The 13,545-nt window shown below is 42.3% G+C and overlaps 1 protein-coding gene across 1 annotated transcript in view; it reads right to left on the bottom strand.

Annotated features, from left to right (window-relative positions):
* Positions 1–10,072, bottom strand: part of LOC115113408 (protein O-GlcNAcase) — a 34,036-nt gene extending 23,964 nt beyond the window's left edge. Inside the window, exons 1-4 of the mRNA XM_029641002.2 lie at positions 9,363–10,072; positions 1,056–1,107; positions 758–855; positions 230–360 (exon numbers count right to left, since the gene is read on the bottom strand). Coding sequence (XP_029496862.2) covers positions 230–360; positions 758–855; positions 1,056–1,107; positions 9,363–9,534 — 453 coding nt within the window. The 5' untranslated portion in view covers positions 9,535–10,072. The remainder of the gene's footprint in view (positions 1–229; positions 361–757; positions 856–1,055; positions 1,108–9,362) is intronic.
* Positions 10,073–13,545: the final 3,473 nt, after the last annotated feature.

Below are 13,545 nucleotides of genomic sequence, written 5' to 3'. Positions count from 1 at the left end.
AGGCAAACGAGTGAGTGCAGACCGTCAAGGATGTAGAGGGTATGTATTCCATCAAGGATGTAGGCCTGCATTCTTAACTGTGGTTAAAGATTATCGTTATTAGCAAGACAGTACTCCTCTAACCCAATCCTAAAATCTCTATACGCACATAAGGAGTTATTGTAGTGCGTCGTCTGCAAGGAGGAAGGAGAGATGCATTTAAAAAGTATTTTTTTTAACAGTTGGTTACCTGGTCCAGTTTTCTCTTGAGTGTGGACACTTCTTTCTGGTTAGAGAAGGTGATGTCTAGGCCTGGGGAGATGGCATAGATGAACTCGGTCCCATACTCCTTTGCAGCACTAATCAGGGTCATCAGTTGTTCTATAAGAGAGAGATGCATTAGTTTCAGATACTATTTCACATCAGCGTGACACCCACTCACACACACTCAGTATGGATGTGAAATCTGTGAGGCATGGTTTGTTTATTACATCGCTGTATTGTAACTAATATTTCAAATATGTCCTGAAATGCTGAAGGGGTGCTCAGACATAGGAATGTAAAACAAATGCTATGAGTAGGTTCAAGGCGGCAACTTAATTCCCTTCGAAAATGTTTCATGCTGACGCGTTTCAGAGCAAGCTTATTTATCAAAGCAGAGCACCATTGCAACAATCACAAGCAGCAACACCTGTGCACTTTTGTTTGTTTATTACATATTTGTCTGTATATGTGACAGGAATAGGTCCAATCCATGGCCATGATGAGACAACCTTACCTGCTTCTTCTACTGAGTACATCTCTCTCCAGAACATCCTGTGTTTGTAGTCATCTTTAGGCGCGTAGAGGTATGTGTTCAAGCCCCATTTCTGCTGTCTGGGGAACAACACATAGTGATTAACACAGGCTTTGCGTGACATGGTTTGTTTTGTTTATCACAGAACATATTGACTAAATTGATTTAAGCGATTTCTAATTTGATGATATTGAAAACTTCAGTACATTCACTGATCCCATTATGATAGAGCACTACTCAACACCTTATGCCAGCCTTCTGTACAGAACCATTAAATTACCTCCTGAACAGCTCTTTCCTTTGTTCCATTGTCCATGGCCGGCCATAGAAGCCTGTTGCAAACAAAAGAAGAAAGATTGTCATTTAAGCCCTTGTTCTACTTACCCAGAGGCTTGTGGATGCTATTTGAATGTCTCAGTGTGCAGTATGAAGGAAGTTAGCAATTATCTCGCGAAACTTCAGCTAACTAGTGAGCGCAACGACTGGATAAAAACGGTATCCACGAGTTCATCAGACTCTCGGTAAGTAGATAAATTAAAGAATCTTAAATGACAGAATCTCGCAGCATCCCTTTAACACACACAGCAAACATTCAGGCCTGCAGACATCCACCCCTATCTATTCCCCTGGCTGTGTACATTCAGCTGCCATGTGTGTGCCCTGAAGACTGTATGGGTGTTGCATCAGGCTCCTCCTTGATCAGTGTTTTCCACACATAGTGTAGCAAGAGGCTGTTGTTTAGCCGTGTTTTTTGTAGCTCATGTGATGGTAGAGTTTGTGAAACAAATACCCACTGGATTGATGAAAATAATAATATAATTCTGCCAGGTCATATCATTGGGCTACTTTGTACAGTTGTGGCCAAAAGTTTTGGCCACAAAAGGACCAGCTGACATCATGTCAGTGATTCTCTTGTTAACACAGGTGTGAGTGTTGACAAGGACAAGGCTGGAGAACACTCTGTCATGCAATTGAGTTCAAATTAGAGGTCGACCGATTAATCGGAATTAGGGGCGATTTCAAGTTTTCATAACAATCGGAAATCTGTATTTTTGGACGCCTTTAATTAATCTTTATTTAACTGGGCAAGTCAGTTAAGATCACGTTCTTATTTTCAATAACGGCCTAGGAACGGTGGGTTTAACAGCCTCGTTCAGGGGCAGAAAGACAGATGTTCACCCTGTCAGCTCGGGGGATCCAATCTTGCAACCTTACAGTTAACTAGTCCAATACAATAACGACCTGCCTCTCTCTCGTTGCACTCCACAAGGAGACTGCATGTTACGCAAATGCAGTAAGCCAAGGTAAGTTGCTACCTAGCATTAAACTTATCTTATAAAAAACAATCAATCATAATCACTAGTTAACTACACATGGTTGATGATATTACTAGATATTATCTAGCGTGTCCTGTGTTGCATATAATCTCACTAAGCACACAAGTATCTGATCTGACTGAGCAGTGGTAGGCAGAAGCAGGCGCGTAAACATTCATTCAAACAGCACCTTCTTTGCGTTTTGCCAGCAGCTCTTCGTTGTGCGTCAAGAATTGCGCTGTTTATGACTTCAAACCTATCAACTCCCGAGATGAGGCTGGTGTGACCGAAGTGAAATGGCTGGCTAGTTAGCACGCACTAATAGCGTTTCAAACTTCACTCGCTCTGAGCGAGGTTGGTTGTTTCCCTTGCTCTGCATATGTAACGCTGCTTCGATGTGGTGGCTGTTGTCGTTGTGTTGCTGGTTTGAGCCCAGGGAGGAGCGAGGAGAGCTATACTGTTACACTGGCAATAATAAAGTGACTATATAACTATCCAATAGTCAAAAGGTTAATGAAATACAAATGGTATAGAGCGAAATAGTCCTATAATAACTACAACTTCTTTTTTTGTTGAATTTTACCCCCTTTTTCTCCCCAATTTCGTGGTATCCAATTGTTGTAGTAGCTACTATCGTGTCTCATCCCTACAACTCCCGTACGGGCTCGGGAGAGACAAAGGTTGAAAGTCATGCGTCCTCCGATACACAACCCAGCCAGCCGTACTGCTTCTTAACACAGCGCGCATCCAACCCGGAAGCCAGCCGCACCAATGTGTCGGAGGCTACACCATGCACCTGGCAACCTTGGTTAGCGCGCACTGCGCCCGGCCCGCCACAGGAGTCGCTGGTGCGCGATGAGACAAGGACATCCCTACCGACCAAGCCCTCCCTAACCCGGATGACGCTAGGCCAATTGTGCGTCGCCCCACGGACCTCCCGGTCGCGGCCGGTTACGACGGAGCCTGGGCGCGAACCCAGGGACTCTGATGGCACAGCTGGCAGTACAGCGCCTTTAACCACTGCGCCACCCGGGAGGCCACAACTACAACTTCTTACCTGGGAATATTGAAGTTAGCTTTCTTACATGGCACATACTGCACTTTTACGTTCTTCTCCAACACTTTGTTTTTGCATTATTTAAACCAAATTGAACATGTTTCATTATCTACTTGAGGCTACATTGATTTTATTGATGTATTATATTAAGTTTTTAAAAAGTGTTAATTCAATATTGTTGTAATTGTCATTATTACAAATACATTTAAAAAAATATTTATAAAATATAAATCGGCCGATTAATCGGTATCGGCTTTTTTGGTCCTCCAATAATCGGTATCGGAGTTGAAAAATCTTAATCGGTCAACCTCTAGTTCAAATAAGAAGACTTTGAGGATGGCCTGGTGTTAAGAAGGGCAGCAAAGAAGCCACTTCTCTCCAGGAAAAACATCAGGGACAGACTGATATTCTACAAAAGGTACAGGGATTGGACTGCTGAGGACTGGGGTAAAGTCATTTTCTCTGATGAATCCCCTTTTCGATTGTTTGTGGCATCTGGAAAAAAGCTTGTCCGGAGAAGACAAGGTGAGAGCTACCATCAGTCCTGTGTCATGCCAACAGTAAAGCATCCTGAGACCATTCATGTGTGGGGTTGCTTCTCAGCCAAGGGGGTGGGCTCACTCACAATTTTGCCTAAGAACACAGCCATGAATAAAGAATGGTACCAACACATCCTCCGAGAGCAACTGCTCCCAACCATCCAGGAACAGTTTGGTGACGAACAATGCCGTTTCCAGCACGATGGAGCACCTTGCCATAAGGCAAAAGTGATAACTAAGTGGCTCGGGGAACAAAACATCGATATTTTGGGTCCATGGCCAGGAAACTCACCAGACCTTAATCCCATTGAGAACTTGTGGTCAATCCTCAAGAGGCGGGTGGACAAACAAAAACCCACAAATTCTGACAAACTCAAGCATTGATTATGCAAGAATGGGCTACCATCAGTCAGGATGTGGCCCAGAAGTTAATTGACAGCATGTCAGGGCGGATTGCAGAGGTCTTGAAAAATAAGGGTCAGCACCGCAAATATTGAGTCTTTACATCAACTTGCATCAAACTTGTAATTGTCAATAAAAGCCTTTGACACTTATGAAATGCTTGTAATTATACTTCAGTATTCCATAGTAACATCTGACAAAAATATCTAAAGACAATGAAGCAGCAAACTTTGTAAAAATTATTATTTGCGTCATTCTCAAAACTTTTGGCCACGACTGTACAGTCTCCATCACTGGCACAGGTTTTTGGCATAGGTGGTAAAGCTCTCATTCCTGGACTGCAACATTGTAAGATTGTGCCCTCCACGGCACTTGATATACATGGATTATTATATTTGTGTGTATGTGTGATGGTGTGCTTTGTCCGGTATGTATATGCATGAAACGTACATTATGGAAAACATGTCTTGCACTCAGTCGTAGTTAGTAGAATAATGAATTTATTGACAAGATCTTAGCACTCAACTTTTAGAAGGTTAGTAGGAAATGTAATAATTTAAACCACCTAAATATACTCCCAGTCAATGAACATTTAGTATTTGAAACTAAAACATTAATTTCCCAACTGCTTTTTCTATAATCCTACAGGCTCTTTGTCATTCTCCATACCTTATATTCTAATGCATCCAACATTATGCACGCTCACCATGGTATAGGGAAGCTGCTGGTTTAGAACTCAAACTCTGGATTTCTTATTGCAGAGCACATTGTACAACTGTTTTTAGAGAATATTGTATTGCAAGTTATGCTATGCCATATGTACTGGCTAATATGCAACTGTCATTTTTAAAGTTCCATTCTATCTACAGGCTTTTATTTTGGGCTTCTATTCAAAGTATATGATTGAATTTCTTTAAGCCTGCAGTTAGTTACTTGAAATTAGACAATCACGACAAAACATGATTCAACAATTGAACTCACTGACAAAGAGATGGCTCATGAAACACAAATTGACATTTACAGTAGAAGGCTAGTCTAAAACATTGGCTAGCTTTCAATAAATTGGCTAAATGGTCAACGTAGTTACCTCTTCATGTGAACAAGACCATTCATATGGCATATTTCAAATGCACTCAAACATATATTTCTTATTTCAGTCTGGAAGCTAGCTACCTATATCTGTTCCTCTTCATCAGACAGTAGCTAGCGTTTTCACAAGAGGCTGTGTTTACATCGTAGATAGAAGCAGGCCATTGGCTACCTTCATCACAAGGGGTATGTACAGGAGTTCTGGTTGGTTTAGTTTAGCAGGCAGTGTTGAAATATACTATTTATGAGAAAATGTGCAATAATTGAAGGTGCCAACAAATGTTATACATTTTTTACTGCCATTACAAAGAAAAACAGAGAGGCAGATAAACCAAAAAAAACAACATCTAACCACGCACTTAGCTGTTCACTCCAATTTGCATACCACCCCAACAGATCCACAGACGATGGCATCTCTATTGCACTACACACTGCCCTTTCCCACCTGGACAAAAGGAACACCTATGTGAGAATGCTATTCATTGACTACAGCACAGCATTCAACACCATAGTGCCCTTAAAGCTCATCAATAAGCTAAGGATCTTGGGACTAAACACCTACCCCTGCAAATGGATCCTGGACTTCCTGACTGGACGCCCCCAGGTGGTAAGGGTAGGTAACAACACATCCGCCACACGGATCCTCAACACAGGGGTGCGTGCTCAGCCCCCTCCTTTACTCCCTGTTCACTCATGACTGCACAGCCAGGCACGACTACAACACCATCATTAAATTTGCCGATGACACAACAGTGGTAGGCCTGATCACCGACAACAACGAGACAGCCTATAAGGAAGTCAGAGACCTGGCCGCGTGGTGCCAGGACAACAACCTCCCCCTCAACGTGATCAAGACAAAAGAGATGATTGTGGACTACAGGAAAAAGAGGACCAAGCACGCCCCCATTCTCATTGACAGGGCTGCAGTGGAGAAGGTTGAGAGCTGTCCACATCACCAACAAACGAATATGGTCCAAGCACACCAAGACAGTCGTGAAGCAGGCACGACAAAACCTATTCCCCCTGAGGAAACTAAAAAGACTTTGCATGGGTCATCAGATCCTCAAAAGGTTCTACAACTGCACCATCGAGAGAATCCTGACTGGTTGCATCACTGCCTGGTATGGCAACTGCTCAACCTCCAGCCGCAAGGCACTACAGAGGGTAGTGAGAACGGCCCAGTACATCACTGGGACCAAGCTTCCTGCCATCCAGGACCTCTATACCAGGCGGTGTCAGAGGAAGGCCATAAAAATTGTCAAAGACTCCAGCCACCCGAGTCATAGACTGTTCTCTCTGCTACCGCACGGCAAGAGGTACCGGAGCACCAAGTCTAGGTCCAAGAGGTTTCTAAACAGCTTCTACCCCCAAGCCATAAGACTCCTGAACAAATAGTCAAATGGCCACCCAAACTATTTGCCTTGCCCCCCCACTCTGTTGTCATCTATGCATGGTCACTTTGATAAGTCTACCTACATGTACATACTACCTCAACTGGCCGGTGCCCCCTGCACATTGACTCGGAACCGGCAACCCCCGTATATATTGTTATTTTTTTTGCTGCTGCTCTTTAATTACTTGTCTTTTATTCTTAATCATATATATTTTTTTAACTGCACTGTTGGTTAGGGGCTCATAAGTAAGCATTTCACAATAAGGTCTACACCTGTTGTATTCGGCGCATGTGACTAATACAATTTGATTTGATCCAACGAGTGGTCTGAGGCAGGCGTTAGATTACAAACTTTTCAAATACAAAGTTAATGGCTTTGGGGAACAGCTCGAAGATTTAAAGAAGCACTATGCAGGAAACGCTCAGCAATTTCCTGGTTGCTAAAATTCTAATAGTTCACCTAATTTCAGTTTATGTGACAAAACAAGCAGTGTAGATTCTCTAGTGTAGAGAATCATTGTACCATCTAAAAGAACTGTAAAATGTATTTTCCATAACCAAAAATATTGTATTTTCAGCTGTTTGAAGCTGGTGTACAAAACTTAAGATTGAAACTTAGTAAAGGGAAGCTAAGAAATAGCTCACACAGAACAGAGAGAACAATTAGAACAGATAAAATCAAATGTTATTTGTCACATGCGCCAAATACAACAGGTGTAAACTTTACAGTAAAATGCTTACTTTACAAGCCCTTAACCAACAATGCAGTTTTAAGAAAATACCCTAAAAAAGTAAGAGATAAGAATAACAAATAATTAAAGAGCAGCAGGCTAAAGTTAAATCTAGACTTGGTTTCCTCTATTGTAATTGCTCCTCTTTCACCACGGCTGCCAAACTAACCCTGATTCAGATGACCATCCTAACCATGCTAGATTACGGAGACATAATTTATAGATTGGCAGGTAAGGGTGCTCTCGAGAGGCTAGATGTTCTTTACCATTCGGCCATCAGATTTGCCACCAATGCTCCTTATAGGACACATCACTGCACCCTATACTCCTCTGTCAACTGGTCATCTCTGTATAACCGTCGCAAGACCCACTGGTTTATGCTTATTTATAAAACCCTCTAAAGCCTCCCCCTATCTGAGATATCTATTGCAGCGCTCACCCTCCACATACAACACCTGTTCTGCCAGTCACATTCTGTTAAATGTCCCCAAAGCACACACATCCATGGGTCGCTCCTCTTTTCAGATCGTTGCAGCTAGAGACTGGAACGAGCTGCAACAAACACTCAAACTGGACAGTTTTATCTCAATCTCTTCATTCAAAGACTCAATCATGGACACTCTTGCCGAGAGTTGTGGCTGCTTTGTGTGATGGATTGTTATCTCTACCTTCGTGCTGTTGACTGTGCCCAATAATGTTTGTACCATGTTTTGTGCTGCTACCATGTTGTTGTTATGTTGTGTTGCTACCATGCTGTGTTGTCATGTGTTGCTGCCTTGCTATGTTGTGGTCTTAGGTCTCTCTTTATGTAGTGTTGTATGTTTTGGCCTATAATTATATTGTATTTATTGTTTAAAAAATCTATCCCGGGCCCCCGTCCCCGCAGGAGGCCTTTTGGTAGGACGTCATTGTAAATAAGAATTTGTTCATAACTAACTTGCCTAGTTAAATCAAATGTAAATAAATCAGTTAATAACAATAGCCGGGCTATATACAGGGGGTACTGGTACATAGTCATTGTGCGGGGGCACCGGTGACGAGGCAATTGAGGTAATATGTACATGTAGGTAGAATTGTTAAAGTGACTCAGATCTACAGCTTCTTAGGAGAAGGGTGCAATTGCAGCTTGCAATTCGTGGCGTTCCTGCATGTGGGCATGCAGGACACCCTCTATACTTCTCTGTCGGTACATTTTGAAGCTAGTACAGGCGGGAGGTGGGAGCGCTCCAGTACAGTAGGTGGCGTTAATGCACAATCACGTTGTATGCCAGCCACTGATAAACCACCCAGAAGAAGGGGTGGGGGTGACAACTAGGTAGCCGGTAGACTGTGTCCTTCATGCTGGTGTCGCCCCAGCCTCTCACCTGCTGTGCTAGCAGGAGGAGGGAGGCGACCGGTACAGTGTACTTTCACCCCCGCCTGTCAGGCAGTGTTTTCCCACTGTTCTGTTAACTACAGTGAGTGCAGGTGTTCGGCAGGCGGGAGCGAAGAACACTGTCTACCGGTTTCGCTCCCGCTAGCTAGCAAGGACTCCGGGAGGCGAAAAAATAAAAATAATACATTAAATGGGATGCTAGAGGGGGGGGGGTCATGAATCCCATTGCATGTGGAATGCCCACATGCAGGAACACCCCAAATTGCGGGCTGCAGTTGCACACAAGATCGCTTCTTATAGACTTGCTTTCAATGAGAATGACAGATCTATAACTCACATTTCTATGTGAATTTGGTCAGGTGGCCCAAGCAGTTACATATTGCAGCTTTAAATTGATCCTACGAAGTTTCTAATGATTGCCTTATGATGCTTTTGGGAAAGCAGACCGTGATCGATTTAAAAATAAATGACATCCCATAGTTCCTCCGAATGGGTCATCGACCTTGAGCAGTTGTTAATAGTACAATGGAGTGTTAATAAGTGTCCTGCATAATCACAATTATTCTGGCATTCTTTCTGCATTTGACCAGTATGCAAATATTGTATGCATCAACATCACAACACGAAAATCACTAGCTATACCAAATCAATGTGATTTTTGTTCAATATAATATGTTCTACTCACCCTCCACGACTCCACTGATGAATTTCCTGCGGACCGATAGTTCCACCCCGATGCTTCTCGGTTCTTCCACTGAGCCAGGGGCATCTGAACCAGCCTCAGACGGCCCCGAGCTTGGGCTCGCCTCAACCTCCACTTGAGACGTCCCCACCACCGCCTTACCTTTCTGAACCATTTCTATAGACTGTCTGTTATCGTAGCTAGCAACAGACAGGGTTTAGGGGAAAAAACGTGCTTGGACGAGGGGAGTCTGACCCGAAACTCCGACAATAGGTTAGCAGGCCATCCGGACGACTTGAAAGGAGAGGGGAAATGAACCGTGTAACGTTAGTTTACTGACAATCCCCGGCGTTGTTCACAGGCCGCAGGTGTGAAAAAATATTGCTCGACTTGTCTGTCCAAATTAGATTCTTGCAAACTATTTTCTAGTAAAACGAAACGAAAGCTACTAGCTTCAGTTAGTTGCCAATCTGTAAAAAAAATAAAGAAAAGGTCTATCTAATGTAACGTTGCTGACTATCGTCGTGTACCGCTGTGCTAAAATACTTAATTCAGAATAATATTCGTTGACATATTCGTGCACTAAAATAATAAAATTACGAGTAATCAATGAACATTATGATTTTTTTCCCCGTTGAATATATATTCGTCTTCTAGATTTTCCCTGTTTTCGCAGCTTCTTCCTGTTTACACCGATTGCGCATGCTCAGAAGACTGGATCAAACCAGTCACAACCGGAATTTTGTGGCAAAACACAATTCCTTAACCAAGATAGTAGAGTTCCATAACCAAGATAGTGGACATCTTCTTCTTTGGGTTGGCGGTTCGCATCCAACTTTTGGATGTGTATGCCGCCACCTACTGTACTGGAGTGTGAGGCCAGTCACGGCCGACCAACATTAACGTCCAGTAAATACAAAATTGGGGAAAATGAGAATTACCCTGCCAGCTATTTGCCCACACAAAAAAGTGAAAAGCACCACCCTATTCTACAATTTACCCCTACCTAATCCTACTCCATGCCAACGGTTTGGGAGGACAGAACACTACCACTCAACACCCCCTGCAAATCTTCTGCAGTAAAATCTCTCAATCCCGAATACTTCAATGCAGCTGCCGCCAACCTCACCCTGTACCCATCTTTCTCTTTACCACTCTCTTCACTGCTTCAGGATACAACACTTTATGTTCTACTCTAACCCCGGCAAACTCAACCTGCTTTTCTCTCACCGGACACCACCGATCTCCAGTCCCATGGGCATTGGAGTCACCAGACTCTGGCTTTCAGGGCTTTAGCCCTGACTGATTTTTCCTTAGCCCCGACTCTTTTCCTCTGCTGGCATGGTGTAAAACAAACTAGGCAACACTGCAATGAACACTCCAATCATGTGCCCTACCCTTTTAGTGCTGCCTAAAACCATAACGTCTGTGTACGGTGGCACTTTATGAGGAGGAGTCCAAGTGGGTTTCCAAAGTCATTTTTGATTTGTCCTAAGAAATTATATTTTGGCGCGCGCAAAGTTGGGAACAAGAGATAAACTTTTTTAAATATTTTAATTATCATGCTATTACTATAGCACATGTTGTTAGCTCATGAAGATGTTATTCAGAGTTATTGAACTCACAAGTAAGCCATATTCGAGTAACTTACATTTCAACATGTTGACTCAAAAGCTGCACTGACAGATAATTTATAGAAGATGGACATATGGTATTTATTCTTGAGAAAGAGGGTGAGAGATGCAGCTCGGCAAACACAGAAACAGCTGTATTTGCAGGAGTAAGTGAATAGATTTTGTATGTGATTACAATACAATTATTTAGCATCTAGCTAGCTACAGTTGAAGTCGGAAGTTTACATACACCTTAGCCAAATACATTTAAACTCAGTTTTTCAATGTTCCTGACATTTATTCCAATTAAACATTCCCTGTATTAGGTCAGTTAGGATCAACACTTGATTTTAAGGATGTGAAATGTCAGAATAATAGTAGAGAGCATGATTTCTTTCAGCTTTTATTTCTTTTATCACATTCCCAGTGGGTCAGAAGTTTACATACACTCAATTAGTATTTGGTAGCATTGCCTTTAAATTGTTTAACTTGGGTGAAATGTGTCAGGTAGCCTTCCACAAGCTTCCCACAATAAATGGGGTGAATTTTGGCCCATTCCTCCTGACAGAGATGGTGTAACTGAATCAGGTTTGTAGTCCTCCTTGCTCACACACGCTTTTTCAGTTCTACCCACAAATTTTCTATAGGATTGAGGTCAGGGCTTTGTGATGGCCAGTCCAATACCTTGACTTTGTTGTCCTTAAGCCATTTTTCAACAACTTTGGAAGTATGCTTGGGGTCATTGTCCATTTGGAAGATCCATTTGCAACCAAGCTTTAACTTCCTGACTGATGTCTTGAGGTGTTGCTTCAATATGTCCACATAATTTTCCATCCTCATGTCACCATCTATTTTGTGAAGTGCACCAGTCCCTCCTGCAGCAAAGCACCCCCACAACATGATGCTGCCACCCCCGTGCTTCACGGTTGGGATGGTGTTCTTCGGCTTGCAAGCCTCCCCCATTTTCCTCCAAACATAACGATGGTCATTATGCCTAAACAGTTATATATTATGTTTCATCATACCAGAGGACATTTCTCCAAAAAGTACAATCTTTGTCCCCATGTGCAGTTGCAAACCAGTGTTTTTTATGGCCGTTTTGGAGCAATGGCTTCTTCCTTGCTGAGCGGCCTTTCAGGTTATGTCGATATAGTACTTGTTTAACTGTGGATATAGATACTTTTGTACCTGTTTCCTCCAGAATCTTCACAAGGTCCTTTGCTGTTGTTCTGGGATTGATTTGCACTTTTCACACCAAAGTATGTTCATCTCTAGGGGACAGAACGCTTCTCCTTCCTGAGCGGTATGACGGCTGCGTGGTCCCATGGTGTTTATACTTGCGTATTATTGTTTGTACAGATGAAAGTGGTACCTTCAGGCGTTTGGAAATTGCTCCCAAGGATGAACCAGACTTGTGGAGGTCTACAATTTTTTTCTGAGGTCTTGGCTGATTTCTTTTGATTTTCCCATGATGTCAAGCAGAGGCAATGAGTTTGAAGGTAGGCCTTGAAATATATCCACAGGTACACCTCCAATTGACTCAAATGATGTCAATTAGCCTATCAGAAGCTTCTAAAGCCATGACATAATTTTCTGGAATTTTCCAAGCTGTTTAATGGCACAGTTAACTTAGTGTATGTAAACTTCTGGCCCACTGGAATTGTGATACAATGCATTATAAGTGAAATAATCTGTCTGTAAACAATTGTTGGAAAAATTACTTTGTGTCATGCACAAAGTAGATGTCCTAACCGACTTGCAAAAACTATAGTTTGTTAACAAGACATTTGTGGAGTGGTTGAAAAACAAGTTTTAATGACTCCAACTTAAATGTAGGTAAACTTCCGACTTCAACTGTATATTGCTTGTGTATGTGTTTGTCTGATCAGAATACTCACTGAGAAGGCTCTGAGACTATGCCATCTCTGTAATAATATAGGAGCTCCAGGAAAGCAGAACTACAGACAGCAAAGAAGAGATGGGAGCGAGAGAGAGTAGCAGGAGGTACAGAGAGAGCATAGAGAGGTCCACACAAGACAAGCATGTCATATTTTTCTCAAGCCAGAAGAAGTAATTCTTGCTAAACATTACCTCTCAAAAAAGAAAAATGTCACTTCTGACATGTCCTGTGTGTTTAAACTGTTAGACCCTGATATGTTCCCATCACTGAAAGCAATCATACAGGCCGCGCTAACCATCCCAGTAAAGCAGCTGTGAGAGATCTTTCAGTGCATTAAGATGCCTACATACAGTGGGGCAAAAAAGTATTTAGTCAGCCACCAATTGTGCAAGTTCTCCCACTTAAAAAGATGAGAGAGGCCTGTAATTTTCATCATAGGTACACTTCAACTATGACAGACAAAATGAGAAGGAAAAAAATCCAGAAAATCAAATTGTAGGATTTTTAATGAAGTTATTTGCAAATTATGGTGGAAAATAAGTATTTGGTCAATAACAAAAGTTTATCTCAATACTTTGTTATATACCCTTTGTTGGCAATGACAGAGGTCAAACGTTTTCTGTAATTCTTCACAAGGTTTTTACACACTGTTGCTGGTATTTTGGCTCATTCC

Source organism: Oncorhynchus nerka, linkage group LG28 (genome assembly GCF_034236695.1).
Source record: "Oncorhynchus nerka isolate Pitt River linkage group LG28, Oner_Uvic_2.0, whole genome shotgun sequence".
Lineage (NCBI taxonomy): Eukaryota > Metazoa > Chordata > Actinopteri > Salmoniformes > Salmonidae > Oncorhynchus > Oncorhynchus nerka.
The sequence above is the reverse complement of the archived record's forward strand: the minus strand, read 5'-3'. Positions and strand labels throughout refer to the sequence as shown.